This window comes from Hylaeus anthracinus, unplaced genomic scaffold (assembly GCF_026225885.1).
Source record: "Hylaeus anthracinus isolate JK02 unplaced genomic scaffold, UHH_iyHylAnth1.0_haploid 0, whole genome shotgun sequence".
Lineage (NCBI taxonomy): Eukaryota > Metazoa > Arthropoda > Insecta > Hymenoptera > Colletidae > Hylaeus > Hylaeus anthracinus.
In genome coordinates, this window is record NW_026533254.1 from 4,073,379 (window position 1) to 4,088,310 (window position 14,932).

At 41.0% G+C, this 14,932-nt stretch overlaps 1 protein-coding gene across 2 annotated transcripts in view; it reads left to right on the forward strand.

The window, feature by feature from the left end:
* LOC128895750 (uncharacterized) overlaps positions 1 to 14,932 on the forward strand; it is a 211,551-nt gene that overhangs the window by 191,716 nt on the left and 4,903 nt on the right. The window contains exons 15-27 of one of the 2 annotated variants that reach the window (XM_054158629.1): positions 2,059 to 2,262; positions 5,171 to 5,263; positions 6,124 to 6,360; positions 8,875 to 8,955; positions 9,653 to 9,802; positions 10,235 to 10,255; positions 10,412 to 10,679; positions 10,951 to 11,343; positions 12,222 to 12,365; positions 12,464 to 12,654; positions 13,287 to 13,523; positions 13,783 to 14,286; positions 14,473 to 14,655. In XM_054158629.1, coding sequence (XP_054014604.1) covers positions 2,059 to 2,262; positions 5,171 to 5,263; positions 6,124 to 6,360; positions 8,875 to 8,955; positions 9,653 to 9,802; positions 10,235 to 10,255; positions 10,412 to 10,679; positions 10,951 to 11,343; positions 12,222 to 12,365; positions 12,464 to 12,654; positions 13,287 to 13,523; positions 13,783 to 14,286; positions 14,473 to 14,655 — 2,706 coding nt within the window. The remainder of the gene's footprint in view (positions 1 to 2,058; positions 2,263 to 5,170; positions 5,264 to 6,123; positions 6,361 to 8,874; positions 8,956 to 9,652; positions 9,803 to 10,234; positions 10,256 to 10,411; positions 10,680 to 10,950; positions 11,344 to 12,221; positions 12,366 to 12,463; positions 12,655 to 13,286; positions 13,524 to 13,782; positions 14,287 to 14,472; positions 14,656 to 14,932) is intronic. The other variant, XM_054158635.1, reaches the window with a different exon arrangement.

Consider the following 14,932-nt stretch of genomic DNA (forward strand, 5'->3'; position numbering starts at 1 on the left):
TAATACTAAAAACAACACGCACAAAAATTAGAGACTCATCCTATCCAAATCACAAACATTGCAAACTTCGTTCCATCATAGTACCTACTATCAAACAAAAATTATTCTCTCACAAGTCCATAGGTATATTAAAGCATCGTTATACTTTATAATAGCGACACAGGGTTAAAAGTGCGCCGTGCAACTGCAGCTTGAAAGACAAAAAGTATGATCTACGGGCCCTGAGAACTTTGGTCGCACATCAGCACTGTATCCGTAACTCGTAAATATTCATGTAGCGCATATCCATGCATACGACTGTCACGTTTCAGAAGGACAGCTTTTTTTCCATACCTTCGTAGAGTATACGTATGTAGATTCTTTTTTTTGTTTCTATGCGCTATGTACTCGAGCAAACACGCGTCATAATTTTCGCCGTGTCGGCGTAGGTCGCTAGCGTTATTATTCTTTGTTTCGGTGATATTTGCGCCCAGCATTTGTTTTGCGTATCGATTTATATTTATAAGGTATTGATTTTGGCATCCAGCATACAGAGAAACACACACCCACTGATACCCGACATACATACATTGTCCATACCGTTCCATTCTTTTCATCTTCTCCATGCCATGCACAGTTGGATCGCTTCTTGTCTCACGCATCGACTCATAATTCGAGGTTTAACGTGGTGAAATAATTCGGTGGCAAGGTATAAAGGAAATCGTTGGTAGGAGGTTGGCTGAATTTTGTTCCAATAAGATCAATCACAATATTTTATCAAATTTAGGAGTTTTTCTTTGTACGGTATGCATAGAAGCAATTATCAAGAAAAAAGACAATTGTAATTTTAACCAGTAATTTTAATCACTAGTTTTAATTAGAATTGTAATCTTCAGTCAGTATTTGGCCGACCTCCCGCATAGAAACCAAAAACTACACGCGAGCGCGACACGTCGAAAGAAAAAGAAGAAAATCAATTCTCGTTGAAACGCGTTTGTCCTTTTGTTTGCATTTGAAAAAAAAAAACGTTACGTGCCATGCGCTTCGTGATTCACCATTTAGAATACGCGTCCACATACCACGCTCTCATGCCCTGAATCACAGAGTCGAGTTTTGAAGTCACATTTTCATCGGTATTATTCCTTACAAATATTCGTGGTTTTCGCTCATTATTCATGTTCTTAGGGTTGATACTGTTCGAGTCTTTTGAGAATGAAGAATGCTCCCTTTCGGAAGCATGCTTCGACGCTGAACCCGATGACGCATCGGTATTGGTGAACGCCTTGTGGTTATCGTCTATTAAACGTGACACGTGCTCGTGCCACGGATCATTGATCACCGACCACGCAGTTTTAATTGTTGGCTGATCAATTAGAACAAATGGGAGAACGGTATTACAGATAACGTTTAAGTGATTGCCAGTGTCTATATCGATGCACCTATTTCGAGTGCTCCGTTACATTCAGGTAGAAAATAATCACAAACGCATACCGGTTATGGTGCGTCATCTTGTTGAGACGTGAGCTAGCCATGGCTTAAGTAGCTTTCAATAAGTATCCGAGTGAATCCTTAACTAGACAATTGAATAATTTTGAATAAATATTTATAAATATTTATCTAGACTAGTATTTCAACGGATTTGCTACTTTCGAATATTAATTATTCTTTACTTGCATTGTTTGTCACTGATGAATAAGACTTGTCACAAATGTAATCAAATTTTTATCAAAATTAGAGTCTGTTACGTTTGACTCTTTATCAGTTGCAATCTTTACAACTTCTCTCATCTCAAAGCCTCGAATAATATCAAGCACTCCCTAACTTTCAGTCTTTAACTTTCAACATTCATAACTAGCACTCAAAAGTTCTCGCAACGTTCTCACGTCCCAAAAGAAAAGTAGCCAGAAAAACGTAGCGTTTTCAGAGTCCTTTCGACCCCGACGTCGTTCCTCAAGCTTTGAAAAGGAAGATGGAAGCTTCACGCTCGCGTTCACACCGAATTGTTCGCCAACGAATTTCGTCCTGCGTCCTGGTACACGCGCGCCCAAAACGCTAACAAATTATTGCATGCTTCGACAGAGCAACGTCGTCATCGGTTCCCAGCGAGCTGACGGCATCTACAAGCTGGCACAACATGGCGGCCATGGTCTGGTTCGTGTATCCGCTGGTGAACTTCTCGGCAGGACCCACGAGGAGCTGGTGCTTCTGTTGATCCAGCTGCGACGGCAAAACGCCACCATCTACAAAGCTATGGAGACCTGCCACATGGAGATCGAGGCACAGGTCCGATGACACTTTCAGAACGGGGATTTAGGCGCCATCGGGGACGCTGGACCTCAACCTCGTTGTCTCTGGTGTTCGATGACGAGATTGATCGGGAGAAGCATGGGGTCTGTTCGCGAGTAATGTCGGCCTCGTGTCCAACTGTAAGTTCTGTCGTTTCATAGCCTCGATATGAACAAGTTGACACATTGTTGACCGGCAATTTTATACAGAAGCGACTTCATGTCATCGGCTATTATTTCGTAATTGAATGTGAAATTAAAACAACCTAATTAAACTCCAGTAAACTTTATTTATATTTTACCAACATAATTAATTGAAATGAAATGTTCCCAATCCCACAAGTATTCCGTACCCTCTATGTCTATTGAAGAAGTCTAAATTAAATGATAGGTTTGATGTTTCCAAATATTCATTACAAATAAACATGTAGATGTGTGAAGTTTTCTCATGTTTATATTTATAATTAAGCAGACAAATTTCTTTAATAGACATAGAGGGTACAAATACTTATGAGATTGACTGTATCTCTTAGATACAATTTTTGTTATATCGCCCTAGGTTTCATAAATTGAAATACATAATTGCAAACACGAGTTTGCTCGTGACCGGTCAACAATGTGTTAAGCTTGTAGATCAAGCACCCAACGACATTACTCGCTGGACAGCCCGGTGCTTCTAAGAGAATAACTCAAATAGGGCTCCTGCTGATCGTCGAGGATTCGAGTTCCTACTGGGATTGTAAAATTTTGTTTAAGAATCTCCGTGGATTAACGGAGCCTGACGTCTTTTACGAGGACGTTGATAAATGACCCCGATGAACGTCGGTGAAATGCCGTAGTTTGTTGCGAAGAACCGGTTTGAAGGACACGTTTCGAGTGAACGTCATTAGAATAGTAACTTTCCTCGGCGAGAAGAATTCTGGCCTCGCTTTATCCTCTCGTCTAGACGTCCGTGTCCTCGCCTTTTAGCGTGACTTCGACGCAAGCCGTCGAAGAGAGGTCAAAGGTTTGGCGAATGAAATTCCGCCACTTGTCGAGGAATCGATGCATCGTGTCGGTTTCAGAAAAAGATGGTTTTCTTTTTGAAGATTCTATCCCTTTCGGAGGCTTTTCGGCTAATCCATTTCCGCCGGATTTGTTTGCTGGCCTTTGATCACTCTGTACAGTGATCACTCATATCATCACATTACTCTAATTAGGAAGCAGTGGTGTCCAACATAAGCTACCGGAGCTTGTGGACCTTTTCCTGGACGTCTTCGATCGCTGAAAATCCGATTACCCTTCCTCTCTTTCACCGTTCACCTTGCACCAGAGAATGCAGTCAAAGTGCGTTGTCCGCTCGGAAAGATATCACGTTTCCACGTCGACCCTGAAAAACGACCCTGCTGTTCCCCTTTCACAATATGCACGTTCTCTCCCAAGGGCGATATTAAAAGTGCCATTCGTGTCATTCCACTTTTTCGTCGTCGCTTACTCGTTAGCAAAGTTGCACCGAGCGAAAATGCTCGATAAATTCGGAGGAACCGGCGTTGAAACGGAAACGTGGATCTCCATATTCCGTCGAAACGGCTTCGAGCGCAGCTCGACTCCCGTCTAATGAATTTCGTTGCCCGTTATCGTTGATATATTCAGCGAATCTCGTCGAGTGAAAGTCAATTTGCGAATAAATCTACCGCGGAGATGAGCCAATGTATGCTTCAACGGATTGTCTAGCGAATCGTCTTCCCCTTGATGTCTCCTAATGTTTTATTCCAATATTTATGGCGGGGGCAACGAAAGCGATCGACTTGGCTGCTGGGACGTGTTCCAAGAACGAGAATTGGAACGAAATTTTATGATTTCACCCAGTCTTCCATTATCAACGTTTATTACCGATACAGAAGGAATTGAAAATTACCGATGGATTAATATTTGTTGATAATAAATGATAGTCCATCTGAAGTATTTGGCTCGTACAAAATCGATATATTAAATGAACAGGAAGTGAGATCTGTCGTTCAATATTCATAAAAATTATTCATTTTTGTACATTAATAAAAAATTAATTTATTTGGTGAATTTGAGATGGTGTTTTCGTTAAGATATAAAATCAAAGATGCGTAGGTTACTCTTAATTTTATTGCTACCTCCAAGTGTAGCTGTCACTGAGCATCCAAGTCATTAGTCAATGTAGAGGGGGAGTTCTCGATAGGATGACTATCGAGAGGTCGCCTTCCAGTTCATTCTTTCGTTGACTCCGTCAGGTGTACAAAGATGGGGAAAATTATTATTTGATAACAAATAACAAGTAAAATATAAATAATACTTTACGTGTCACTCTTTGATTTAAGTTTGAATTATTGAACGAATTCAAATTTAACTGCTATATTCGAATAAAATTTTGTCCATCTCTCTTTTGTGTATCTATGTGTCACTTTCTGGGAATGCTGATCGTGTTCTAACTCCTTCTACCTCACGAATATTATACATAATAGTTTGATGTGCTATAATGTTCTCTTTATTTTTATAAACATTACAGACTCGAGGTTAAGTCTGCCCCTAAATTTATTCTGTTTACGAAAAATACGATCAAGAACTTTGTTAAATTTGAAAAATAGCTTGCAAATAAGCCTTGTCAAAATAGAACATTCTTGTTGGAAACTTTTTGCTAGAATCTCTATCGTTATCTTTCATAAAAAACGATTGATATTCTATGTTCGAACATTCAACGTATGAGACGAAAAAATTCCAAGACGACATCCATTGTCTCTCGTTGAGTTGTTTCACGTGATCGTTAAATTTTCATCGAACCATTCCAACGCGTGAAATCAGATCAAGTACACGCGATCACGTGCAACTGATCGAGGCAGACTCGATCGAGCGTGTCGTGCACGCGCTCTAAAGAATCGATCTCTTGTGACCCGCAGGCTAGATTAGCAGAGCTCGACACTCCGCGGCGATTGGAGAATCTTCAGAAACTCGAGGAACTGAAGAAGCACCTGATGGATCTTGAAAAACAGGTACAGTCACTTTCTCGTCGCGTTTCGCGCAGTTTCCTTCGCTTGGGTCAGTGGCGCATTATCCTGCAAGCTAGAAAGACGGTTGAATTTATCAAAGGGGTTTCTGGGTATCAGTGTTTATAAATGTCACTCTTATTATCTGTGCATTTGTATCTTCAGAGTGACAGAGAAATCATAAACAAGTAGATTTTGAATTTTATGTTAATATTGATATATGAAGAGTAAGAATTACGATTGCTTTCAGTAGGAAAGTTTAGTATCCTTACTTATTCATACATGTATAAACGCAATTATAAATTAACACATAGAAGGGATTCGAAGTATTTCAGATGAAAAATGATTGTGTTCCATAAAGGTATAGCGCGCCACTGGATCAGGTGAAAGCTCACGATTAATTCGCGCGACAGTAGAAACGTTCGGTGAGATCGTGTTGTTAGAAACGACGATTCGCTTCGATCTATCGCAACTGGAAGGAATGGGATTGCAGTCGACTTCCAAACGTGGCGCGTTCCTTTTTCTCGCCTGACAATTTCCCAAGACTCGACGCACAGTCCTTTCAAATAAGTCAACACAGTCCTCGTTTTCAGTTATAAGGGAAAGGATTTTACGAATAATGGGAAGAGTTTTGATTATTTTTCGGATGTCTGGAACCATTGTGCGCCAATGAAAAGACCGTCGCGAAAGATCAACACGCCCGCCCAAGTTCTAAAACGAATTTGCCAGTCTCCTGGGATTTAATTATTCCCCCGAGTCCGAGGAGTTTTTCGGCCCGGTCGGGTAATTAAGAAACTTCGAAATAAACCGTGCTCGGCCAGAGATTTCAAAACCCCGTCGATTCTCTTCTGTTTCATGATGCTCAGTACGAGAAAGGCAAACCGTTGGTGAACCTCGTGGACAACATGGTGAAGCTGGGCTCCCTGTACAATCGCAACACTGCCAATGGGACCAACAGCGTCTCAGGTTCGCGACACGACCTGGCGCACGATAACACCAGGGACCATCGTTTGGAGTTCAACCAGAAGGTACAGGAGCAACGTTTGCTGGCCGAGGAGCGACGGGACTGGGATCGATTGAGCCCTGATCACGGACAGTTGCAGGTAACGATCCATGCATCCCTTACGGAGTCTCCCTTACGTCTTGGAAACTAGACGATATTTGGGAATTTTTTTAAAGAAAACTATAAAGTATATCAATCCCAAACTATATATGTGTATTAATACATATTTAACGTATATTCTCAAATTTTTACAAGTAAAAATGGTTATAATATTTTGAAATGAAAATAAGTAATAATTGCGATCTTTTCTTCATAAAGTATTGAACACGAAGAGTTTTAACCCTTTGCAATTTGGCTACATGTAGCTAGTCAACACCAAGGCCATTTCTTAGATTTCTTAGTTATGAAATGGCCACGAAAAACTCTTTGTAGTTCGTGAAATTATATGATTTAAACTCATCATCATTGCTAGATTCTGCATTATCAAACTTTTCACTTCTTTTTTTAACTGTTCTTTCCAACATTTTACTTACGGTAACGAAATTATTTCTATTTAAAATAATACCAAAAAAACAGAAACTGGGTTAGTAATTTATTACTTCTACAAAGCAGTGCACACGCTATTGCATTTCGCGAAAAAATGCCGATCAGAAATACATATTCTCACAATTGGGGTAAGAGTACAAAATCGCATAACGGTACAAACATCTGATGCCATTGGTGAACGATCACTTATTAAATCTTAATGATAAATTACGTTAAAACCTTTAAAGTAAAAGATCAATAACTCTCATTCCTAGTTCGTCCTATACCCTGTCTCTTCTGCCCCCGTCCACGAACAATTCGTGATAGATACATAGAGAAAATTTGCTGCTCCGCTGGGAATAGCGGAAAAGATGAAAGAGCCGGTTCCTTACGGGAGACGAACGGGAAAAGCTTCGACAGTGACGGGCAATCTTGTTAAAAGTACAGGGTGTCCCAAAACTCGGGGAGGAGCCGGAAATGGGGGGTAGCTGAGACGATTCTGAACAACAATTTCCTTTGCAAAAATGTCGGATGGAGCTTCGTTAAGGAGATATTAAGCGAAAACCCCGACCAATCAGAGCGCGCGTAGTCCGTTGGAGCGGCCGCAGTAGCGTAGGCTACGCGCTGGCGGCCTCGCTTGCACGCGAACAAGTGACTCGACGTGCATCGAAGCATCGACCTAGCGCGTAGCCTTCGCTACCGCGGCCGCTCGAACGGTCTACGCGCGCTCTGATTGGTCGGGGTTTTCGCTTAATATCTCCTTAACGAAGCCCCATCCGACATTTTTGCAAAGGAAATTGTTGTTCAGAATCGTCTCAGCTACCCCCCATTTCCGCCTCCTCCCCGAGTTTTGGGACACCCTGTATATCAGGAATTATCTTCCCCTTTGTATAATATATTCTTTATCTGTAATATATAGTTGCCGTCTAGCGGAACGCGCTTGCGTGTGCATTCCGCTCGAATTACGTTGCTAGAAGACGTTGCAATAAATACGAATTACGCGCCACGGAGGCTCTTGTAACGGTGCATAATGCTACATCAAAATCCGGGGAAAAAGGGACTCGGGTAACGTGACGTCGAGCTGCGGGAATATAAGGGAATTGCGATCATAGCATCAGAAACAGTTAAATCCTTTGTCTGGGGCGTGCGAGGCTGGCGTTAAGCCCCGTTCCCATGTGCGCGAACAAAAACGCCCCCAACGTAGACTGACGGTGGAAGAAAACACTCGCACGCCGACTTTTCTTCTAGTCTAAGGGTTGATTCATAAATTACTTCCGTTCTATAACTTGCAATTCATTCTCAGATATATTAATACGTAATAAATTTCAATCGATCACATAATCATTGATTATTAGTTGTTCCCACGCAGATTAAAAATTAGTACCAGCTAGTTTATTGTTCATTCTTTACAGAATTTGGTACGATAAAAGCGATGACTCGAGAGAGGAAAAGATAATCTTCCTCATTCTCATCCTTTGGAACTGTAGGAACTTTATAATTTTATAATTAACGACCAACACGATTACACAATTATAATATTTAATTTATATCTGTACGTCGCCACTTGCAAAAAAGACTCTTACAGAACCATTTTTATAATATCAAAATATCTTGTAGTCCATGTGAAAGTAAGAGAAATGAACAAAATAACTACACAAGCATATGAACTGTAAAATGAACAAAAATTTAAAGCAATCTATTTTCTATATATTTCAGTACGTTTCCATTCAGTCTATTTCAGTACATTTTTATCAAAGGATAACTCCACATGTTTACGATGTAAACCTAAAATTAAATTTTTGAAGCCTATTTCACGCACGTACGAGCGCGACTTAACGCATAATGAATCGTGGAAGACGCGCGCGTAACCGCAAGACAGCAAGCGATGAAACGTTATATTAAAAAGTGCATCCCGACGCGCGTGTTGGTATGCAGTTGTACTTTTTTTTTTTAACTCCGTGATTATGACACCGGGCCGTGGTTCGCTGGTTTCGCTGGAATTGCGCGATTCCGGTTGAAACGCGACTCCCGTGCACGGCTTGGTAGACCAGACCTCAAGGTTGATTCACTCGTCGCTTTTGTGTCGTAGGCCAAGGTGCAGCAGCTCTACAAGTTGGATCGCCTGCTCCAGGAGGAGTCTGGAACGCTTCACAGTCTCCAACAAGACAAGGCAAGTAAAGCCATCGAAGCTGCGACAAATCTCCTTGTTTTCTTATTTTTCTACGAGTTCCTTTAAACACGCAGAGTCTAGTTGCTTGGATTGCAGAGTAACAATGGTAGGATGATATTGTGTACAATTCTGTATCAAATAGTTAATAATATTGAAAAATATATATATATATTATATATTTAATATTATATATATATATATTATATATATATGTATTATATATTATAATATTATATATATATATATATATATATATAAATAAATATTACACTTAATTTTAATTATAGTATAATTTCAATAATTAAATGTTTTTGATAAAATCTTCTTAAATAAAGAAAACTTATTAATCTAAATAATCTAAATGTTATAATCAATCTTTGTATAGGATAAATAATCATTATACTTTTATAATTACGAATATCCTGATCACCATTTAATGAACGAATACAATCTTCTGCGCATAAAAATATTAATAATTCAAATAAAGCATGAAAAAAAGCTAATTCGTATATTCTTTATTCATGAATTCAGCTATATTTATAGTTAAAATAATCAATAATAATAATAATATGTAGAGAAGATAATGTCCTTCATTCTGCCCCTAAACGGCTTGACTCCGACATTTCCGAGTCGTGAAAGACTCAAATTTAAAAGACACTGTTCCAGTGAATTGACTTCCACTATTTTGTTGGGACAGGAGCTCCTGGAGAAAGCGCTGGGCGGCCTTCGTCACAAACTGCAAGGCAGCAGAAGCAACTTGGTGGAAGCTGAGAGATACCGGAAGCAGCAGCTGATGCTGGAGAGGGAACTGAGTAGAGTGAGGGTGTTGCTAGCGCACAACTCCAAGGTAAGAGATCCGAATCAGCTTTCGAGACCTTTAACGCGTGCTCCTGGCTCGTTAGCGACGCAAAAGCCGATTAGGACGAATGGGGAAAATCGATCGTGGAAAACCCTGGCGTGAAACGCTCTCGCTAAGCGTCAAACTCGAACAACAGACGCTACCTAATTGCAAACAGTGTCGCCAGCTTCCTATGCGCGGCAATCGGTTTTGCACAAATTTCCATTCCAACGCGAAAGAATTCGATCCAAGAGTTTCCTATCGAGCAATTTGTTCTTCTGAAAGCTCTGAATTGGGAATAGAGTCTTTTCGAATATTTAATGATTCGATTTCATGGATTATAAGCGATACATTCTCATATTAGCGTTATCAATGCATCCAAACACACTCGACTCGTGGTTCGTGTTCCTCGTGATTAAATTACGCATTCGTTGTTTCCAGGTAAAGCCGGTATTCTTCCAGGTAAATCAATTAAAACCACAGAAGTAGAGCTTTCCGTTTCGTTGATGATTTTTCCTTCTGTTCTCGCAGTTCTTTTTTTTCATAATCGACGTTTTAGCTTTCACGAAAGGTTGCGCATGGCCACCTGGACGATCCTCGTTTGCTTTCGGCTTGCAGAAACTCGAGGAGACGGTTGCGGAGAACGCGAGACTGGAGCAAGACCTGGTGGTGCTACGACAAAAGCTTCAAGCGTCGAGGAGATACGCTGGGAACATGACCAGGGACACCTCGGCCACGACAGGACCCCTCGAGGCGGAGTTGAGGAGGGTTCAGCAGCTGGTTGGCGATCTTCAGAGACAACGCAAGGAGTTGAGCGTTCAAGTCAGACAGTTGACCGAGAAATCTCATAGCCTGGTGCAGCAGATTCGACCGCAACCCCCTCCTGGTGAGTTCACTTCCTATTCTTGTAACATATTAGATGGACTGGAAAGTTACGTCGTTTCTGCAAATCTCAATACTTATTTATCGATGTAACATTAAAAATTTGCACACTGGATGGCAAAAGGCTATTGATAACGAGGACGATTACATAATTGATTAAATACAATAACATATTACAAATTTATTTGTTTGAATTTAATGTAAAAGAAACGACATTATTTTCTCATCCCCCGAATATTATTATGAAATCTGATGATACGAGATCTTATTCACAGCTCCTCAAGTTCATCAACCTAAGAAGCGCACACATAATTCTTGGCTAGAGACCGACTTGGATTCCGGAATAACCTTGGACCACGGTCTGGACTCGCCCTCCAGTCCAGCCCTCTCTTCATCGCCACGTAGCAAGCAGAACGGTGTCCCCTATCCTCACTTTGCATCGCCAACGCAGATCAAAGACCCATCTCCGACGAGTCGTCAACAGAACCCACCACCATTCGTTCAGTCGTCGCAGAATCATATATCGACACTATCTCCTCAATTGCGAGAGCAGATCCAACAGCATCAGTTGAAGCAACAGTTGTTGAAGGACCAGATGCAGGGCAAGGGGAGCATTATGCAAGTCAATGTCGCGCCGTTATACGTCAACACGGATTCCAGGATTCAAGGTGAGTGGAAGACACTGTTAGGCCTGAATTGTTTAGAAAAATTAATCTTGATTCATTTTATTATGTTAGAGTACCAACTTTATGAGTCCTCTAGCTAATCTCCATCACAATAGATTTGAATGCATAACTTATGTAAGTCTCAACCTGATGGCTATGATATAGTATAGTAAATTATGACAGAGTTAAACCCTACGTTTGACGGGACTGTGGTTTGTTGATGCCTCTGATTGAGCCATTTGAATTGTGTAATTAACAAAGCTGCAGGAGAACCGAGAGATAGTGAATCGTAATCTTGATTCATTGCTTCTCCGAGAGAACAGTTTGCCCAACACTTAAATCCCTCTTAACTTTCTAGCGAAACAGGATTGACTGTCAGTCCACTTACATAAAGTCACTCTTCACTAATAGCGCTCAAAGGCTCTTAAAGTAATGAATTACGTTATACATTAACATTTCTTATTTATAATACATATCGAAACCTAGAGACGGTACAGTGTACGCGTACTGGATAGAATTTTCAAACTCGATTTTCTCGAAAACGAAACGTCAAACGAAAGAATGTTATTCCTTTTTTTCGATTTATTTTTACATGTAGTATCACCCTCTGCTCGGTTGTACCACCCATCCTGCCACACCCTGTATATATTTAACATCTACATCAACATATTTATACAAACATACACTCTCGAAACATCAAACCTACCATTTAATTTAAACAAATTTCTTCGATAAACATAGAGGATATAAATATTTATGGGACTGACTGTAGGTCCGTTTTATTGGAAACAAATGGTGTTACTTATATCACATCTTCTTTTATAGCCACACTAATGTTCAGAAATATTCACTAACACTCAGTGTTCACAATTAATTTACAGATAGCAACAAGCACGATGAAAACATGACAAATGGCACATCGATTCCTGCACCCGAGTACGTTCCACCGCCTCCGCCGCCACCTCTAAACGATGAAACCTTATTGAACGATAACTATAGGCTGAACGAGGACAACAAGTTTGCAGGTGAGTGAAATGACTAGGTGCTAGTGACACAATAACGCCAATAATTCGCAACGCATTAGTTCGATTGAAATGCTAACGTCTGGTCCGATGTCTTCAAGGCTTGATGCACAACCGTGAGAAACAGGAGATTAAGACCGTGCGAATCGTAAAACGGGAATCGGAAAGACGGCAACGCGATCGAGGAGATAGGACAGGAAACATTGGAATTCCATTAACGAACGGGCTTCAAGCACCTGGGGGCGCCAAGAGATTATGCGATGACGATCTAGGAGGTTCCCAAAAGTTCGAGGTAACGTCTTCGAAACTTTCAAAAAATTATTATTTTATGATCTCCGTAATTATGCCTAAAATTTACTATTTCTAAAGGACTGTAAGGGGTGGGACCTATTTGTAAGAAATTTACTTTACTATATAACTGTCGGTTATATTATTATGAACTAGAGGTGACGAAAATCATTGACTAATGAACAGCCTGCAGATTTTTTTTATTTAGATTAAATTTATATACAGTCAATCCTATAAGTATTCGTATTTTTTAAGTTTATTGAAGAAATTTGTCCAAATTAAATGATAGGTATGATGTTTCCATATCAGTTTTTCATTATAAATATATACCTACATTGTAAAGTTTATTCATGCACATATTCATAATGAAACATTTATTTGGAAATATTAAGCTTACCATTTAATTTAGACAAATATGTTCAATAGAGATAGAGGGTACGAATAATTATGGGACTGACTGAAGGTATATTCGTAAAGATTTTATTTTGCATGAAGACTTGCAGGATACTAATTAAATTTTCATTCCAAAGTGGAAACTTCCAATCAGCTCGTTTGGAATCAATCGAAGAAGTACTTTCGTCCAACGATCCGCGTTGTCGCCTTAATTTGCTCTATTTCCAATCGATTTAATTTTAGAAGGCCCAATTAGGAAGAGTGGTAGAAGAATCGCAACCGATGATTCACGCTCAGAGCACAGTCCAGCTGACGGATTTGGACGACGTGCAGTTCCAAAGAAGCATGTCCTTGCCGAGAGGTTTCGGTGGACAGCGGCAGCAGCAACCCGAGATACACCATGGTCCAGTCGTGCCTCCTCCTCGTAGCGACAGCATGCATGCGCTGAGGAGCATGCTGGCTCGACGGAACAAAGTCAGGGTAAGCGAACACGTTACTTGCCATCCAAACAGTCCACGCGTATTGTCAGCCATAAAAATGAATTTAAAAGATTAGAATTTTCGGTAGGCCAAACAATAGGCAGACAACAATGCCGCACCAACCTGATACAAACACAAGCATCAACCCTCTGTCCGATTAAATATATATTTTATTTCTTTCTCCCCCAATTGTTTTCCATGTTTATTTTTCCTTGCGTCTGATTTGGTCACCTCACTCTACTTTTCTTTGACCGACGCAGTTTGAAAGTCAGGACGGCAGCTCGGACAGTACCCTGTCCCCGTACACCGAGAGTTTAGGTTCGAGCTCCCACGTGCCCATGAGCTCGCCAAACTACTCCACCAGTCCGTCGTACAGTCCAAGCCATCAGAATTACCCTGGCCAACCGATGATGATGAGACCGAGCCATCATCAGCAGTATTACCCGCAGTACAGACATTACGAGAACCCGATGCCAGGGAAAATCGAGAGTCCCACGGACACTGTGAGCCCTGAACTGTTGCCACCCGCGAAACTCGAGCCACAGGACAGAGCTTTCGGCTCCAGTTTAAACGTGAATACTCCGAACTCGCCGCAGCTGTCGCCAGTGTTTAAGAGCGAGGCTGCGAAACAGATCATCAAGGAGATGACGGAGAAAAAAGTCGAGGGACCTAGGCGAAGGCAGATACCCCGCGAGAAAAGACGCCATTATACCGTGTCCAGTAGCAAACCCGTTCTCGATTTAGAAGACGCCTTCTCGAAGATGGTATTTTTTTGTTCTGTTTATGCTTTTCGTATTTTCTTTTACCGTTTCTTTATCCACTTCTCAGTGTGTTCATTTTTATTCTGTTTGGTTCAAGCTTGCCTACCTACGCGTTCCTCTATCTCTCTCTATCCTCGAGTCGACCTCCACATGTTTGCTAGTTTGCAGGAATTGTTTTGTGTTCCGCAGGGAATGGGTAGAGCAAGAGACGACCTGGACATGGAGCGAGCTTTGAGGCCAAGGATCAATGCTCCAGATGTTGTGAGGTCAACTTTGAGCCACAAGGAACTCAAGTATAACGAGAGCACCATCGATCAGCTCCTGGGGACTCCGAACAAGATCGTCATCCCCGAAAGATATATTCCCGAGCAGGTAAATAAATTCTCGACGAAAATGTGACTCGTACTGGTAGCTTTTGGACGAGACCCTCGAGTGGCGCACCAAGGTATGCTTGGAAACGACCGAGCGAGATGCTCGAGGCACGTTCGAGTGATATACAAAGCGACTCGAGGATGCAAATCGTTAAATTTGTTTGCCGCTACTCGGTACAGAACCTTGAGCAGAAACCACCAGAAGCTAGCTTATCGTATATTTTCTCTTGAAAGTCCCTTGAAAAACAATTGAAGAAGAATTCGTGACCGTGATATTA